Source organism: Lacerta agilis, chromosome Z, assembly GCF_009819535.1.
Source record: "Lacerta agilis isolate rLacAgi1 chromosome Z, rLacAgi1.pri, whole genome shotgun sequence".
Taxonomy (NCBI): domain Eukaryota; kingdom Metazoa; phylum Chordata; class Lepidosauria; order Squamata; family Lacertidae; genus Lacerta; species Lacerta agilis.
Window position 1 is genome coordinate 11,448,868 of NC_046331.1, and position 18,216 is coordinate 11,467,083.

General features: G+C 47.2%; 1 protein-coding gene and 1 non-coding gene across 6 annotated transcripts in view; both read right to left on the minus strand.

Annotated features, from left to right (window-relative positions):
* Window positions 1-1,874: 1,874 nt before the first annotated feature.
* PNPLA7 (patatin like phospholipase domain containing 7) overlaps window positions 1,875-18,216 on the minus strand; it is a 99,114-nt gene continuing 82,772 nt past the window's right edge. For 3 of the 5 annotated variants that reach the window (XM_033137612.1, XM_033137610.1, XM_033137609.1), the window contains 9 exons: window positions 16,197-16,313; window positions 13,087-13,156; window positions 12,623-12,739; window positions 10,609-10,757; window positions 9,685-9,837; window positions 8,960-9,070; window positions 5,057-5,141; window positions 4,431-4,534; window positions 1,875-2,855 (listed from right to left, as the gene is read on the minus strand). In XM_033137612.1, the coding sequence (XP_032993503.1) occupies window positions 2,772-2,855; window positions 4,431-4,534; window positions 5,057-5,141; window positions 8,960-9,070; window positions 9,685-9,837; window positions 10,609-10,757; window positions 12,623-12,739; window positions 13,087-13,156; window positions 16,197-16,313 (990 nt within the window). In that variant the 3' untranslated portion in view covers window positions 1,875-2,771. The remainder of the gene's footprint in view (window positions 2,856-4,430; window positions 4,535-5,056; window positions 5,142-8,959; window positions 9,071-9,684; window positions 9,838-10,608; window positions 10,758-12,622; window positions 12,740-13,086; window positions 13,157-16,196; window positions 16,314-18,216) is intronic. The other 2 variants (XM_033137613.1, XM_033137611.1) reach the window with 1 other exon arrangement.
* TRNAA-UGC lies at window positions 16,899-16,969 on the minus strand. The gene has a single exon. It is a non-coding gene; the product is annotated as a tRNA-Ala (tRNA).

Here is an 18,216-nt window from a genome sequence, read left to right on the forward strand (position 1 = left end):
AAATAGTAGAAAAGGAAAGCTAAATAAGTTAAAATGAAGAGGTGCCTCCAGATGTTGCTGAACCACAACTCCCATCAGCCCTAGCAAGCATGGCCAATGGCCCTCGATGATGGGCGTTGTAGTTTAGCAACACCTGGAAGGCCACAGGCTCCTCACACCTGCAGTGAATTTATTAGTTTAGGGGAGGGGTCCCCCCCCAGGTGTTGCTAGACTACAGATCTCAACAGTTGGCATGAGGGATGATGAGAACTACAGTTCAGCAACATATAGAGGCCACCACCTTGGTCCACCCCTGCTTTAGACTATATATAAGGCAATGGTGGATTGAGGAAGAGATCAGTTTTCTGAAATGTGTTTATGTGCATGTGTATTTAAATTTCAACAGGTTTCTGGTCCTCATGAAGATATGCTTACAGGTGCATCATGTTACATGCTCACAGGCAGCATAGCAAGGTTGTGTGGTGTCTTGCGTGGGATGAAACGCTTCTATGGCGCAGCTTGACGAAACCGGAAGTCTTCAAATGCTGAACAGCAGGGGAACATTGTGTATGTGAGTATGTGTGTGTTTTCACTAGGAATATGGTACTTCAGATATTATCAGTGTGTAGGCAATGGGGAGATGGAATTCAAATGTGACATTTCTTCCCACCCTAAAGAAACAGATGGGTGAGTTGGGACACTGGCACAGTCTCTGAATATGGATAGATTTCGCTCACATCCCGAATAAATGCATCAGAGGGCAGAACAGAACCTTCCCCTAAGTCAAGCTGGCTGGTGCCACGTAGGGACGGCTGCAGTGGTGGCCGCTGTCCCTTGAGTCTGGTAGCACAGAAGGCAGGGAGCCTGAAGAGCAGGAGTCAAAGCCAATGACAAGAGCTCTGCTGGATCAGGCCAATGGTCCATCTAGAGCAGCATCCTGTTCTCACAGGGGCCAGCCAGATGCAACAATGGGAAGCCCGCAATGGACATGGGCAGAAGAACAACTCTCTCTTCCAGTGGCTTCCAGCAACTGATCTTCCAAAGTATTACTGCTTCCAAAGAGTCAGAGCATAACCATTATGGCTAGTAACAACTGATAATCTTATTACCCTCCATGGAGGTATCCCAATTTGTTTTGAAGCCCTCCAAGTTGGTGGGCATCACGGCCTCCTGCTGGAACAAGTTCCATAGTTTCAACTATATGTTGCATTTAGAAGTAGGTGCTTTCTTTTATCTGTTCTGAATCTTCCAACATCCAGCTTCACTTGGGTGCCCACAAGTTCCAGTGTTATGGGAGAGGAACGAAAACTTTTCTCTCTCCTCTCTTTCTACACCACACATCATTTTATAAACTTATATCATGTTGCCTCAAAACACTGCAACATTTGCTCATGGGGGGCAGGAGTCGCTCCATCGCCTTGATCATTTCAGTTGCCCTTTTCTGTGTTGAGGGCAGGGTGTTGCAGTCTTGAAAAGGTGACAGACAGATGACTTTGCAGCCTGACACAGCTTCTCATGCTGAAGACCCCCCAACAAAGCAGTGTATAGAAATAGCATTTTACTAATGTGTTGAGATCAGCACACCTAAAGGGGGAGGCAGATTGTGCCATCCGTGTAGCAAACTGGAGAGGGGAAAAGAAAAGAAAGGTAGAAGCGGGGATATTATTTCCACCACTGCATAATTTGGTTCTCTCCCCGCCCTCTGGAGCTTCTGTCTGAGGTGAAGCAGGTTGTCAGCTACAGCCCTAGAGAATGCCCCTGTGGGTCTGATAAATCCTTGAAGCTGCTACCCTTAACAGCACCTTAATCCACAGAGACACCCACCCCTCCACCAACATGTCTTGCCACCCGAGGCTCAGGGCAGAGTGTGAATTTGGTCAACAGCACAAAAGAGGTTCAAGTTGTTGGATTTTTATTTTTTAAAAAAACATCTGAACACACAGAGCAACAAGACAGCCCAACATTGCTGAGAAGTAACAAGGTTGTCCAGATGGCCAGAGGCAGGAGTGCCCTCTGTGTGGAAATGCCACAAGTGTCAGGTGAGCCAAGGACTCCCAGACGGAGCTTCAGAGAAAGGCAGAAGGGCAAGAAAAGTCATTCCCCCTGCTCTGCTGTGGAGAGCAGGACCAGCTAAGGCATCTCAATCAGTGGCGTCTTCTTAGCAAGACTGGTTGCCACAACCACTGCTGGGCAACACAGCTCCCAACAGATGGTTTCGTTTTCACACCGTGTCGGAGTCGAGCAAGGAACATCCAGACTCATTCTGCATGCTAACATTCAGGCTTCTTACTAATTGCTGGCAGAACCTTTCACACACACACCCTCCCTCCCATTGCAGATGCTGGTTCAAGAACTAAATAAGGGGGGTGAACTGTAATTTAAGAGTGCTGAAACCCACTTCTCCACCCACCCTTTAAAAATACAGACATGCACACTCGCTTTCTCTCTGCTGCTGCCATCTTGTTCATAGGACAAAAGGGCATACAAAATGCACCGTTCACTCCACACGCCCAGGTGCAGGAATTCAGTGCTGCCCTAGGATCTGTTTAGGAGAAGCTGCTGGTGAAAGGTCGCTGCAGAGCTGCATTTGAGAAATGGTGGAAGGGGAGAGTTTAGCCACGGTCAGAAGCCCTTTCACTCTTGCTACCCATGCTGGGTTTAGGCAAGAAAGAAAGAAAGAAAAGGCACCACTTTCATTTCAGAACAAGGAAGCTTTGTAATGGCAAAGAGAGGAGGCTTTGTAGTGAATGGGAAAGGATTTCCTGAGCTGCTTGGGAGCCCCCCAAAGCAGCTCAGCTCAGCTCCGTACCGCTGCTTCCTTGGCTGTCCTGGCTGACGATGCTGATACGCTTTCTGCGCCGGACTTCTTGGTCCTGCTAGGAGCAAGAAAAGAAGACAAAAGGTTTTCATTCAGACTGCCAGGCCCCAGAGGTCACTGACAAAGGGCTCCCCTCTGGGCTCTGCCGCCCAGGGCCAAAAGCTCACATGTAAGGGGGAGGAGCGAGCATGAGCTGCATGCCTCTTGAGCTTCCTGGGAGTGTGCTGTGTGCAATTTGGCATTGTTAAGACTCTAAAAAACAGGACCCTACTGGATCACCCCCCCCACCAAAAGTGAGGAGCTGCTGAACCTGACTCAGTTGACATTCTCACCTAGGAAGTGGTCTCCCTGACAAAGCCCTATTGCTTGGTCTTAGCCTGCCAGAGCCAAGCAACTTGCCAGAGGAGGAGAAGGGCTTCTACGATGTGTGTCAGATGTATAATGAATCAACTGGAGACCAGGGAGACCAGGACAGGGCATCGTAGAAGCCCTTACATCAATTCCCAAAAGACTTTCAAGGGATTTTTCAATGTGAAACGATTTTTTTCATTTAAGACTGTAATTCTTAACAGGATTGATACTATATTTGTATTTACTTACGAGTAAATGCATCTTTTTGGTTGAAACATCTGGCCAGAGTTCTTAATTATATTTATTTCAGTGTATTTTGTAATAAGAACTCCAACTTTATTTACGATTATAGAGGAGAAGGGGCAGTTTCTTTGCTGAGTGGGGAAGAAGAGAAGCCTCTTTCTCCTAGCACAGCATAGGGGAGCAGGGCAGAGAGAGAGAGAAAGAGAGCACAGGGTGGTGGTACAAAGGTGGCCTACTTTTGTCTCTGCTCATGAGCATCCCAGGTATGTTGCCCCTGACAGAATAAATTTCTCAACATAAGGCAGCTCCCTGGCCCCAATCTAGGTCAGCATCCTGATTTTTTCTAGCTGTTATATCAACCTGTGTTCAGTGGGTGATGCAGGACAGAATTATTTGGAGAGGGAGAAGGGGGGGGGGAGGACTTCTGTCTCTCTCCACTTACTACACATAACACCTACCACCTCTATCATGTTTCCCTGTCAGATATCTTTTACCAAGTTCAAAAAACTTGTTTTAGCCTCTAGTCACTGGGAAGGTACTGCAACCAGCCCACAATTGCAGATTTCATTTTTGTTATAAAAAAGAAGAAAGAACACCTCTCTTACACATGAGTTTCTAGTCCTCATAATTGCAAAGGTAAATGTAGCCACGTCTGAGCTACCCTACTGTTGCCTCTACTCCTTATAGGTTTAGAGTGGTGTGCCTGTGTGCAGTTTTTCACTAGATATAGCTGACACAGTAGCAAGTATGTCTTCACAGCTCTAATGGTCATAAAGCAGCATAACAGGAACAGAATTCTACCCTTTCCATCTCTGAATCCCACTCCTGGAACATGTTATAAGATATAAAGTAAAGATTACCCCTGCATGTTTACAGAGTACTTTTTCCTTGCCACTGAGGAGCCAGTGGATGCCTTCTAGTCATGCAATGATGTCTAAGGCCCCTTTTGGCAAGATATGCTCCACCTCCCTCTTGTATTGGCTCCACTGCATTATGGGAAGACAGTGGCCACACCAGTAGGGCCCGGGGGAGCTCTTACGGAGTCGGAGTCGTCTTCAGTGTGGTTGCTCAGGAAATTGACATAGTCGTCCTTGTGGCTGCCGAGAACTTCCTCCTCATACTCTGTCTGATAGTCGGACTCATCTGAACAGAAGGCAGGTAAGGGGGAGAGACTCATTCAGCCCAGAGGTGGGGGAAGGCACAGCTGGTTTCCCCATGATGTGGGGTGAAGCACCTGCCTCAGGTGATGGAAGTGCAAGAGGCAGCCTTCTGCCTGTCCAACTGCTTCCACTGCCACCAAGAGGAAGGTGTTCCAGTGTGTGGCAAATGAGTGGCAACACTTTAAGGAGCACCCAGGCTCCCACTGAGCTTGGCAAGGGCTGGCGGCAGAAGTGGGGTGCACTTTAGTGGGCCGCGAGGTGGCAAATACTGTTTCATCTCAGGCGGCAAGATAGGTGGGTCACCCCTGGCGGAGGGGACAGCAGGAAAAGCAGGAACCCAAGGGCTACATGGAAGGGCACCAACCACCTGCCTCCAACCAACCCCCCCCCCCCCAAAAAAAACCCTGAACATATTTCCTGGGGATCCTTGAGCAACAAACACAACAAAGAAAGGAATGGGAGTTTTGGTTTTTGGTGCAGCCGTGATCCCCAACCCCCAACTCACCATCCACTATGACAGCCTTGACTGGCTCAATTCGGGAGACAATTTCTGCCAGGTCTGTGAAAGAAGTTGTGGGACAGGTCACCACCTGGAAGAGAAGAGAAGGATGCCTAAGAAGAGCCTGGCTTTTGGGTCAGGCCAGTGGCCCGTCTCATCAAGCATCCTGTTCTCACAGTGGCCAACCGGATGCCCCATAGAGGAAGCTCCCAAGGGGCACCTGAGTGCAGCAGCCCTCTTCCCGCTGACACTTATTCATGCTGCCACCGCCAAGGGTGTCTTCATCCGTTATGTTCTTTATTGTTATTAATTCAATTTATTAGTTGCTTGACACACATGAAGAGCCTCCAAGCAGCTTTCAGAATTTTGAAAGCACGACATAAGATTGCAAGGAAGGAGTACTGCATTACAATAAAATGACAAATTAATAACCCGAAGAAAGCCTGAAGCTGATAAAGCAGCAGCAAAAACAGCATCATCAAAAGGCAGCAAAATATTATGATGTGTCAAGTGCTTGTGAGACGAGAGGTTTCACCTGGAGCCAAAAAGGTGTTTGTGATAGCGCCACAACGACCTACCTGGGGAGAGTGTTCTACAGGCAGGGGAGCCACAACTGAAAAGGCTCTTCCCCTTGTTGCAACCCAGTGTGAGAGCCAATGATGGTGCAGCTGGACTAGGACTTGGGAGACCAGGGTTCCCACTCTGTCATGAAGCTCACTGAGTAAGACCTTGAGGCAGTCACCGCCTCTCAGCTGCACCCACCTCACAGGGTTGTTGTGGGGATTAAATGAGGAGAGCGGAGAATGCTGGATGACACCTTTGCGCCTTGGAGAAGAAGGTTTGATATAAAGGCAATAAAGGAAAATAAAATGACAAACCCTCCGAACCTCCCCCAGAGGAGGTACCTGGAGGAAGACCTCATATGAATATATCCCCCCCCCCCCAGCAATTATAATAGCATGCTCAACCTCATGCTGGAAAATGAAGCCTAACAGGGAGGGCTGGGGCAGTACAGGGGCTAAGAGACTGAAAGTGATACATGAAGAATGTCATCTGCTATGAGCTCACTAGGATGCTTCGGGTGCAAGGCACAAGGGATAGGAGTTGCAAGCTGAAACATCTGGAGGGCGCCAGGTTGGATGAAGGCTGTACTCCTGACCAAGCTGCTCCTCCGCCCCTATCTAGGAGACTGGAAGAGGGAGCGCTTGAGCCAAGCCACACAGAGCCATGGCAATGCCAGAGGGCCAGGATCAGATGCCCTGCAGCAGAGGAAGGGAACATCTGGTTGTAGGAGCATTAATTAAAGGCTGCCAGCCCAAGAGTCACTAAATCTTAAAAATAGTTACAGAGGCCACTCTGCTGGCTGGCTAAGAGCTATTGAACTGAGCCATGATGCAGTAAGATCAATCCCCTGCTACAAAGGGCAGGTCCTTTAATGAGATATGTTATCTCCGTATTACAGTGGACGTCCAAAATGTGGTGACTCAACGTTCCAATCCAGGGCACATTGTTCACTGTCAAGAACTCAGAGGGATGCCGGAGAATGCTGACAATCAACGGCATTCACTTGCACATATAAAAAAACTGAAAACAAGCATGAAGGGTGCAGGGGAGGAGGATATATTTTACATATCTAGATTTGAGTTGTCACTAAATTTATTTTGGATTGTCAACATTCATGCACTGCATCCAGGGCTGTGTTATTCAGCAATTCTGAAGAAGTAACGGCATTTTTACTTCTTTGATGTAGAAGAAGGCATGGGAGATTGAAAGCAGATTCTCATCTTCCTGAGAACCCAACTCAGCAGCTTCTAACATCTCCTTTTTTAAAAAAGGAGCAACATTCTAGATCTCATGGCTGTGAAGATAAGCTTGGAAACACGTGAGGCATTTCAGAAGCCAAAGGGTAGCTCAAAGAGATTCTTAGTTACCGTATATTGCGGCGTATAAGACGACTGGGCGTATAAGACGACCCCCAACTTTTCCAGTTAAAATATAGAGTTTGAGATATACTCAACCACAGATTTTCCACCCGGCGTATAAGACGACCCCCGACTTTTGAGAAGATTTTCCTGGATTAAAAAGTAGTCTTATACGCCAGAATATACTGTACTAGGGCTCCAGGGGCATGCCTTGCCCCTCCCTCCATCAACTATTCAGGGTAAATTATGCAAGGTAAGATAAAATTTAAAAAGTTGCTCAATTTGCATAATATGTTATAAAATTAAGCATTTCTTGGGGTAAAAATCTGATTGGAACTTATTTTTTAAAATTATTTTTAGCATTAATTATGCCATGCCCTACAACACACAGCCAATGGAACAAGCTGCCACTGAATCAGCTCCAGTGCAAGGCAGCCCTCATTTCCCAGCTGTGTGTGTAGCTAGTTGTATATTGGATGACTTTCCAGGTCTCCATTTCGTTTCCATAGCACTCTGTCTGGGGCCTGCCCTTAACAGTCAAAGGGGTGGCAAGGAGGCTGAGCCTGCAGGAGACCCCTGGCAACTGGATGAGTCACAACTGGCAGAGAGGGAAGCACACAGGAGATGCTGCAATCACTTAAATAATTATGTTCCCAAAACCCAGAAGCAACTATGGAGATGGGGTGGAAGAGTGGGGAACCCAAAAGACATTCAAGCCTCACTGAGATATGGTGCAAATATGCACCATACATTTAAAGGACATTGCTTTCCCCAAAGAATCCTGCAAACTGTAGCTTAAGGGCGTTGGGAACTGTAGTTCTGTGGGGAGTAAACTACAGCTCATGATTCTTCGGGGGGGGGAGCCATGTGCTTTCAATGTGACCATAGGCTACTCTAACCCACAGAGAAAATTACATCACTTTGGGGCATCAGCCTCTTTCCCTGTCCACTTTATCCTACCATGACTGAAAGAGATCGAATGAAAGCTCTCTCTTCACAGCACCTCCTGTGCACCATGTTCAATTAAGGGAGGTGCGTAAAGCCAGATGCTCTCAACAGCAGCCTCTCAAGCGTGCAGCTCCCTATGGAGATTCAGAGCCCAGAGTTCTGCAGGGAAGACCTGCAGCTCAATCAAGAGAAGGGTGAGGTGTTTATCTTTTGTATTTTAAAAACTCAGTTTTAAAATGAGATCTCCACCCCACCCCACCCATCATTCTAAGCACAATCTATTGCTACTTGCTGTAAGCCTCTGGAGATAGTGCAGAATACACAAAGAAGAATTTATTTGTTTGTTTACTCTGAATCTCTGCCTGCTTTTCAAAACAAGACCATGTCAGAAGGTAGCTTGCAATTAGATGACTGTGATAACATTTACTTACTTACTTACTTCTTTTATGTCGCACCTTTTTCCTCCAAGGAGTTCTCTCCTTCCTCATTTAATTCCCACAACAACCCTGGGAGGTGGCTTAGGCTGTGAGGCAATGGCAGTCCCAAGGTCACACAGTGACCTTTATGCACGAGTGGAGATTCGAACCCGGGTCTCCCAGGTCCTAGCCTCACACTCCAACATCACTGCACCACACTGGCTCTGTAAGTCAGGGATGTGTTAGTGCGTTGGTTCAGCACAGGCTCTTATGGCAATTAGTGACACGGTCCAGCAGTTGAAACTGGTCTATTAAAGCGAATGGGGCATTGCCCCACGAACCACAATCAGCCCTCAGCAGCCCTCACCTGCCTGCCTTCTTACTTACAGCCAATCAGTGGCTGGCTCCACCTACTGTTGGTCTCCTTGCCTTCCACGCTACCACTCCCAAGGGGTGCCAGTCACCATTGCAATCCAGGATCTTCTCTCCAGAGGACCCAAGAGGCATATTTAAAAACAAACAAACCCTCTGCCATAAAACCACTATGAGCTTTGTGAAGCAATCATGTTAGGAGAGCAATAATCTGAAAAAAGGACATTAGGAAGAGCCACTGGGATACTCACTCCTGGAAGCTTGGATTTGCAGAATTCCTGTCTGTCCTTCAGCATCTTGTCCAGGACACCACTCCTGCACCAGACATTAAACACTGTTCTCCCGTGCTGATAGCCCACCTCCTGGAAGGAAGGAAGGAAGGAAGGAAGGAAGGAAGGAAGGAAGGAAGGAAGGAAGCCATCAGCCGCTATAGCTGAGCTGGTTTTCTGTGGCAGCCCCAGAGGATGGAAATAGAGCCCATTCGCCTCATGGCTCTTCTGAAATGTGTTGCTGAACTATGTTAAGAAGAAAAAGGTCTCTGCTGCAAAGACTCTTGCTCACAAGACTCTTGCTTTAACCACCTTTTGCCTGTGTCTTTTGCATGGGGCTGGGACATATGGGGTGGCTCCAATGCTTGCTGATGGCTCTTTGCTGAATTCAAAATAGCCACATTTTTTATTTTAAAAACTAGTTGCTGACCAGTATCTCACTGAAATGTTTTTCAGCTATTAAGACTGGTTTTATTGGATTAATCTATTTAAAGAATGTTAATCCTGATCCTTGGGGTTACTTTAAAGATCACTTTAAAATAAAAAGTGGGGGCATTCCTTCTCATCAGGCTAATAATCTAAAAAAGGCATGGCATACAAGGGGGGGGGAACCCCACCATCTTGTCACAAGCAAGTAATTTGAGGCCTCCAAGCCAAGAAGGCAACCCTCTCCCCCACTGCCTTAGCTTCCTCTGACCCCAACGCACACAGATTTCATCAAACTTCCCGAAGTCCAAGGTGCCATAGCGATCGATGGGTGGCCGGATGTATTCGCAGTATTCGCTGCTCTTGACCATCTCCAGCTGCCGGACACAGCACACGTAGGCAAGCCGGGTCTGGATCTCGGCCATGTTCAGCACCTGCCAAAAATGTCAAGGATCATTAAGCTCCCACGAGAGAATGGGCAGCAGCACCCATCTTGGCTGACCGAAATTCTAACTTCTATAACCTCCCATTCCCCCAAACTCTGGGAATTTGTTTAGTGAGTGTGCTATAAATCAGGCACAGGGAACATGAGCCCTCCAGATGTTGCCGAACAACAACCAGTCATTCCTGGCTATGCCTGCTGTGGATGATGGGTGTTGCAGTTCATCTACACAGGATTTGTCATGGTAGAGCCTTAATCCCTTTAATGAAAGTAATTCTCAGGGGACTGCAACTCTAGGCATGGAGCCATGACATTTAAAGCAGGTTTGAAACTGGCTTGTGTGGGTGGGTGGTGAAGACATGGCTACTCTGTCAGATATTTAGTGCCATGGCACAACATACACAGCCCACAACCATATCTGTCTGGCCTCATCATGGCATGGGGTGTGGAGGAAAACAGTATGTATGGCCTTATTTTCCATCTGTGCAATCAAAGCTTTGAAGAGTCACTGTGAACCCTAATGCAGCCTTGCAAATTTGTTATCACAAATAGTCACTAGCTCAGAAAGAAATAATAACAACCAGCCCAAATCTGTGTTAGGAAAATTAAAAGGCAAAGTTCTCTTTCAGGCTGTAAAAAACCTTTCCAGGTATAACACTACCCCCCCCCCCCAAACCTTTGCCTGATCCCCTGGAATCAATCACAAATTGCCACAAATGACAGGGCTAGCAGCTATTTAGGGGCAATTCTATCCCAGTCATACCTTCACTTTCTCCACCAAGGGGTTCCACCGCTTCCACAGCAGCCACCAGCCAGAGAGTGCGTCGCCATAATTGGTGAGGTTTGTCTCATCCCTGCTCCCCACATCAATGGCAATGACCACCTTTGCCCCCATAGACCTAGCAACATCCGCTGTCAAGGTGACAAAAGCAAAGAATCATCCCCTGCCCCCTTCCTAGAACACCTTCCACTCTGCTTGCTGGGCAGCCTACTGCTTGGCATGAGTTCATTATTTCTGGCAGGGTCTTTGCCACACATCATCCACACTGGATATTTGTGGGCGCTGCTCCAAAGAGGGTAATTTTACCTTCCAAAATGCTCTTAGAAGATTCTTTCCCTCTCAGCAGAATTAGGGTAATTTATAGGCCTTCTTTGTTCCAGTAATTCACTTCTAAACCCAAACATGAAAAAGCATTTCTCCTCCTGACGGGAGAAAGAAAAGGCCCTTTGCAGAGAACAGTGACTCAGTATCCCTCAGGGAGGCGAGGGTGAGAAGACAAAGAGGAACAGCAAAGTGAAAGAGGCCCACAAAATCGTGACAGGTATGTCATTTTCGATTCCACTTGGTGGAGAAGATGCACAGCAGGGTTTAAAGGCTACCAGGGTACGTTGTACCTGGAACATCACTGTGATCGGTCAGGAGACTGTAGCATTTGGATAAGCCGACTTGTACCCTCACTTCCTTCACCTCCCTTTCCCTGCTCCCTTTTTCAGAAGGGGGTGGGAATCAAGTTTTATATAAAAAAGGAGGAAATACTAAAAAAAAAAAGTATTGATTTTAGATGCTTCCATACTGGCATGTTTTGAGAGCACTCAGCATTGCTATTTATTCCTCTTAACCACAACAAAGTTGAGGGCTGGTGTGATGAAAGTGTCAGACCGGTAATGCAGAGACCTGGGTTCAAATCTTCACTTGGACACATGAAGCTCATAGCATGCACCCTTGGGACAATCACTCTGCCTAACCCACCACACAAGGTTTGTTGTGACGATAAAACAGGGGAAGAGAGGGAGCCCATAGGGAGAGCCCTCCATATGTTATTGGACTACAACTCCCATCAACCCCTGACCATTGGCTGTACTAGCTGGCATTGATGAGAGTTGTAGACCAACAACGACTGGTGTGTTGCTGATGGCTGGGTTAGAGTGTTGGAATAGGAACAAGGGGACCCTGCATTTGAATCCCCACTCAGTCATAAAGTTCACTAAATGATCTAGAGCCAGTCTCTCACATAAACACACAGTTTTTCTTCTGGCTAACCTTCTTTCATAGGGTTTTGAATACATCAGCAATAGCCGACCTTAGGCTGAGCCTTATAAAGGAGCAGCAGTTCAGTCCCATCTGCAAATCCTGCCTTCGTTGAATGGTGCCTTTTGAGGGTAAAGGGGGCTTAACCTGTTCAGTCAGATGGCATGGGGAAGACTCTGAACACAAAAAGATACCTCCTGGATCAAGGCAATGGCCCATTTAGTCCAGTGCCCAAACTGGTGCCCATGGGAAACTCTGGTTGTACTGAGGCTTCTGTGATGGGAGTCCTCTGAGACAGAGAACTGGGCAAGGAAGCATCCTTGGGCTGGAGGGGCACAGGTACCACACTCAACATGTGTGTGTGTGTGTGTGTGTGTGTGTGTGTGTTGTGTGCAGCTGCACTCCTTACTCAGAGTCTTCAATCTCATTCAGGAACCTGATCTCATGTCCCTGGCTGCAAACTTGTTTCTGAAAAGACTGGGAGTGGGTGAAGGTTAATGGGGACCTATCACAAATATTTGGGGTGTTGGGGATCAGCAGGGACACATAGCCCACACATTGAACCAGGCAGCTTTAAAAAAGGATGCAATTAGAGCCTATGTACAGTTTGATCTTCTCTTCCCACCACATGTAAGTCTCAAAATTTGAATTTATGCCTCCGCGAGTTGCAACCCCCCCCCCCCAATAAATTCAGGAGTCGGGGCTTCAATCCGGCTGCAAATAAGCAGAAAATAGGTTGCATCAGTACCTGGAAGGTTGTTGATGTAGCCTCCGTCCATCAGGAGATGGCCGTCTTTTGGATCACAGAGCGGGGGCAAGTAGCCGGAAAGTGACATGCTGGCCCGGATGTACCGCCACAGGCAGCCTGGTTGAGGGGGGGGGGATCAGAGAAAGGATCCATATTCTCTGGAGGAAAAGCAGCAGCGGCCAAACTGCTCCTCTCTAACCCAACCAGCCCCACTTCTTGAGTGCAACAGCAGCTTCCCCCAACTTGTGATTCCTGGCAACTGGCATCCAGAGGCGCACTGCCTCTGATAATGGAGAGAGAACATAGCCACCGTTACTTTAGTGTGCTGAAAGCCTGAGACCCAGCCCTCGAATACATCTGTGGGAACTTCAGACCTATGCTGTAAGTGCAGTGGGAAAATGGTCCAACGGCTTCAGCTGCTTTAAATGAGACAAGCACTATGGGCCCTTCACAGATATACTTACCATCTGTGTGGACTCTCATTGCTGAGGCAGTGATATCTGTTGTGATGATGAAGTAAGGAATCCAAAGATCCTACAGCACAGAAAGCAACTTGTTAAAAAAAAACGCCAATTCCGAAACTGTGTGTGTGAGCGCGCCATGAGAAATAAATTAGTATTAAAAAATTAAAAAAATAAAACCCAAAGTGGCAGAAAGACCCAACCACACAGGAATCTGTTGGTTGTACCTCTGCATGAGTCGCACGAAGCAGGGCAGGCCAATCAGCTTTTGCCAAAGACAAACTGTTCTTCCATATTTTTAGGACTGGGTACAACTGACTAAACACTTCCAGTGGTGAGATCCAGCAAATAAACTCATTTCCCCACCCCACCTCCCCAAGCATCAACATCATTAAATGAAAGTGACGAGCATGACACTGTCTCTTCAGAAGGTCTGTGAATGCCTTCCAATTTGGAGGCACCCCTAGGTTAGAGAGTCATGCAGAAAAGTAGCATGCCCTTTGAGTATTGGTAGTTGCTTCCTTTATACTTGTAAACTATTTCCAAGTATAAAATGCACACTTCCAGTTTTAATTCTATAGGGGAAATGTGTGTCTATCTAAAACAGCGTGGAGCATTCCTGCCGAGGGCTCCAGCAGCCAACTATGATCTCCTCTAGGATACTCTATCCATCCCCCATGTTTTCCACCACCCTTCTGTCAGTCAGCATTCTGTAGCCGCTGAGCACACTTAGGCCTCATTGGTTTTTGTCCCCAACCCATCCACCAGATTTTGTTGTATCTGTGAATCTTGGGCCCTTGCTGAGCCTTCCCCTCTTGCACATGGGTGTAGCAGTTCCGGCTATGCTCACTTTGGTACTCACACATCAAATAGAGGGGGGGATGATTAAAACAATCCTCTTGACATTTGCTGGCATTTCTGAATGGGACTCTGAGAAGCAACATTTATCTTTGCAAGAGATAAACAAGTGAGCACTGGAAGCCACAGGAAAGCATCCTTGACAAGAGGAAATGGACTTAAAATGTGATCCCGAAATAAACTTGGATGGAGAAGCATTGGGAATGCGTATGCTGACTGCTCAAAATCTCCTTAGGCAAGAGCCAATTGGGGCAGGGGGAGGGGGAGGACATATGTAAAGGAACATCAGAACAGAGCTGGATTAGTGCGCACACAGAGGCACAATCTGGGTTGGAACAACTTAAATCCATCCCTGCATGATGAACTTTAGTCCCCTTCCAAGACTACACACCAATATATTAGAAGGATTCTTCCTTACAGCTATAGAGAGGATCAAGAAATTCAAAGCTGGGCTGATTAAGCACTGGCAGGGCTACATAATCTGTAGCGGGGGGGGGGGGGAGAGTCGGAAATGGAGGATACTATCTGTGGGCATGTTTCAAACACCACAGATGCTCCTACAGGGCACATCTGTAACAGCAACCATAAGGCAGGAGTCTCCTCCCCATCCCTGTACATGCATCTGAGTTGCATGTGCTTACATTGATAACCACACACAGTGTAGTTTACTTACTACCGTGTTTCTCCTAAAATAAGACATGGCCATAAAATAAGCCATAGCAGAATTTCTATGCATTTGCGAAATATAAGCCGTTCCCCGAAAATAAGCCATACCCCAAAAACAAGCCATAGTGATGCGGCACCTCCCATTAAAACAGCCTGGAGAGGTGTGGCTATGCAGCGTACTGATGTGATGCGGTTAAAATAAGACATCCCCTGAAAATAAGCCATACTGTGTTTTGTTGAGGGAAAAAAAATATAAGACTGTGTCTTATTTTAGGAGAAACACGGTACCTGACTTGCTGCAAAGGCAACAACTCCAGCATAAAGTGGGTTAAACCCGTAAATTTAACAAGGGCTCAAGTTTCATCTCTTCCCCCCCTCACCCCCACCCCCATGGAAACAATGATTGGTCTGCAACATGCTGATGAGTGTTGCTTGTTTGATAGGATAGGGAAAGCTTCGAAAGGCAGGGGTAAAACAGGGCTTTCTTGGGTAAAAAGTCAAAGAGGGAATGGATGATGATGATGATAAGTGTGGCATATTGGCTAGAGTGCTGGACCAGGGTCCAAATTCCCACTCAGCCATGAAGCTCCCTGGGTGACCTTGGCTCAGTCACCCCCTCTCAGTCTAACCTACTCCTAAGGGTTGTTCTGGGGATTAAACGAGGAGGGGAAGAAACATGTGTGCCATCTTGAGTTCCTTGGAGATGATGGGATATAAATGCAATAACAAATAAATAAATGATAAAATATTGGGGGGAGCAGCTCAGAGAGGGGATCAGCTGCAGTGCCTGAAAGATGTGTTGCTATCATATTGTGTTGCTGAGAGAGGCTAAAGCAGCCACTTGGTTCTGTGGTTCTAAAACAAACTTGTCCAACATCAGGTCCATAAATGCTGTTGGGTCTACAACTTCCATCACAGGCGGGATGGTTATTGCCACAGTGGTGGGACTTTTCACTAGTGGCATCTGTGTAGAATCAAAGGCGAAAATGTTCCAGAAGCCGTGCAAACACCATATTGGTAGTCAGGATAATCCTGAAAATAATTGGTTGTTGTTGCAAGGATTAGCTCACATTACTTGCTTTGATAAACGCTAATTGGCATGCTTTGATGCCGTGCTTATCTGTGGGCTTCGGAAGCTTGGTTCTTGGCCTAGGGAGGGGAGCTAGCTGTGAGACTTGGATGCTTGCCACCTTTGCCTTCATCAGCAGGTGAACTGATGGAAGATTCTGGCTAAACTGACATATTCTGTCTTTTGTATAAGTAATGCTTAACATATTAGCACTTTGCAAACAAGTCAAGATGACATTTCACTGCTGTGGTGACCCGCGTATGAAACACCAGTGGGGCTTTATAGGCTGCTTTGTAAGTTTGCACCTTTCTTTAATAAAGCACTAGAACTGGCCATTTTGGCATCCTTCTTTGGTATCCCTGCATCAAACCACCCGCACAGGCCTGCGGTTCAGAACAGCACCCAACTCCCAAGACTGATGCACTACCACCGAGCTATGGCTCCTTCCCTTGTACAATAGCTTACTGGGAGATGCCAACCCAACCTGTTCACACTCTGGTTGGCAGCACACATCACTTACTTCGATCTGCTTGTCTTTGAAGATGTTACAGACGCCATTATTGAAGGAGGCTCCGGAGAACATGGAGGTGATTGGGTATGTCAAGTCCAGGATTGTCCGGAACACCGAATTCATATTCTAAAGAGAAGTCAAGGCTACGTTTTATATTGAGAAAGAACACCAAAAACCCAGCTGAGATAAAATCCCTTCCACCTAAACTAATCAAGTGCAAAGAGTTTCAAACATTCTACCCTAACAGAATCACGAGGCACTGATGAGTCTACAGAGGATTCTGGGACGTATTTCAGAGCATCTATGCTGTTAGAGGGGCAGCCTATGACATCTGAATATCCCCGTGTGTGAACTTAGTGCACCCAGAATACACTCAACTACCATCACCCCTTGCATGCCTGGGAAGCTGATACAATCTGGAGAAATTTGCTCTCCATTACAGATATTTTCCATCAGAGACACTGTGAAAGTTTTCCCAAAGAACTCAAGCTTCTCTGGCAGACTGTTTTAGAACTCCAGGTCTTAAACAACACTAAAAGCAATCTATGAAACAAAACATTACAAATGTAATACTCAAGGGAGAGAAAGGAACACAGGAAGCTCTATTATACTGAGTTACACCAATGGTCCATCTAGCTCAGTACTGTCTGCACTGGCTGGCAGTGGTTTTCCAGGATTTCAAGCAGGCACCTCTGTTAATCCTATATCTGAGGGTGCCAGCAGGGATTGAACCTGGGACTTTCTGCATGCAAGACAGATGCTCTACCACTGAGCTATGGCCCTTCCCTCAGATATATGAGAAAGAGGAAAGGGGCTTGCTAAGTGGTTCGCCTCAGGTTTGTTACACCAAGGATAGTTTGAGCAGTTGGGAGGTGGAATTGCAGCACCTACAGCCACAAACTCCTTTGGGGAACACTATTTATCCCCCCACATCAGATATATGAAGGGAAGGGTTATAGTTTGTTTACTTTTTATTATTTGTATTCCGCTCTTCATCTATAGATCTTAAGGTGGTTGACAGCATAAAAAAAATACAATATAGAAAGACAAAATACATAATAAATACAAGAACAAACCAATAACCCCTCTCCCCACTTCCAAACACATTTAATATAGAGTTCATAGGTAGAGACCATATGTGTTGCATGCAGTTAAGAGGATGGGACAGACCCTACTCTGGAGAGTCACTGGACATAAGAACATAAGAGGAGCCCTGGTGGATCAGGCCAATGACCCATCTAGTTCAGCATCCTGTTTTCACAGTGGCCAACCATAGATGTCTAGATGCTTTAGTGAGAAGCCCACAAGCAGCACCTGAGCACAACAGCAACTTTCCCCACTTATAATTCTCAACAACGTAACGCCTCTGATGGGAGGGCAAACATGCCATCATGCCTAGTAGCCATTGATAGCCTTTTCCTCCATGAATTTGTCCAGTCCTCTTTTAAAGCCCTCCAAATAAGTGGCCATCATGGTTTCCTGCTGGAGCAAGTTCTATAGTTTAACTATGTGATGCATGAAGAAATAGGAAGCTTATTTTATCTGTCCTGAATCTTCCAACAAATGATGGCTTGCAGGGTAGATCCTGGCCTTGTTCCCCAGGATCACGGTATCTGGCTCCCAGCTGGCACAGCAGATTTAGGGGCGGAGGAAGGGGGGGCGGTGGGGGTGGTCTGCCCCAAGTGTCACCACTGGGGGGGGTGACAAAATGCCAGGCGGCACTCACCACGGGGCCTGCAGCGTGCCCAAGACACGCGTCTCTCCTGGGAATGACGTGATGGCTTGGGCGCCCACAGGCTCTACACTGCCCCAAACGGTCTGCCTGCCGCCTCCCCCTCAGCTGTAGGGCGGCTGAGTGGGAGGAGACAGGCAGACTCCTTGGAGGCCCTGCGGAGCGTCCTGCCCCAGCTTGTCCCACCCTGCGGGCAGTCAGCCTCACCCCTGGGCGCAGGGCGCGTGTGCCACCCCAGGCGCCGAATTGGCTTGCTCCACCGCTGCACAGGAAGCTGCCTTATAGCGAGTCAGACCA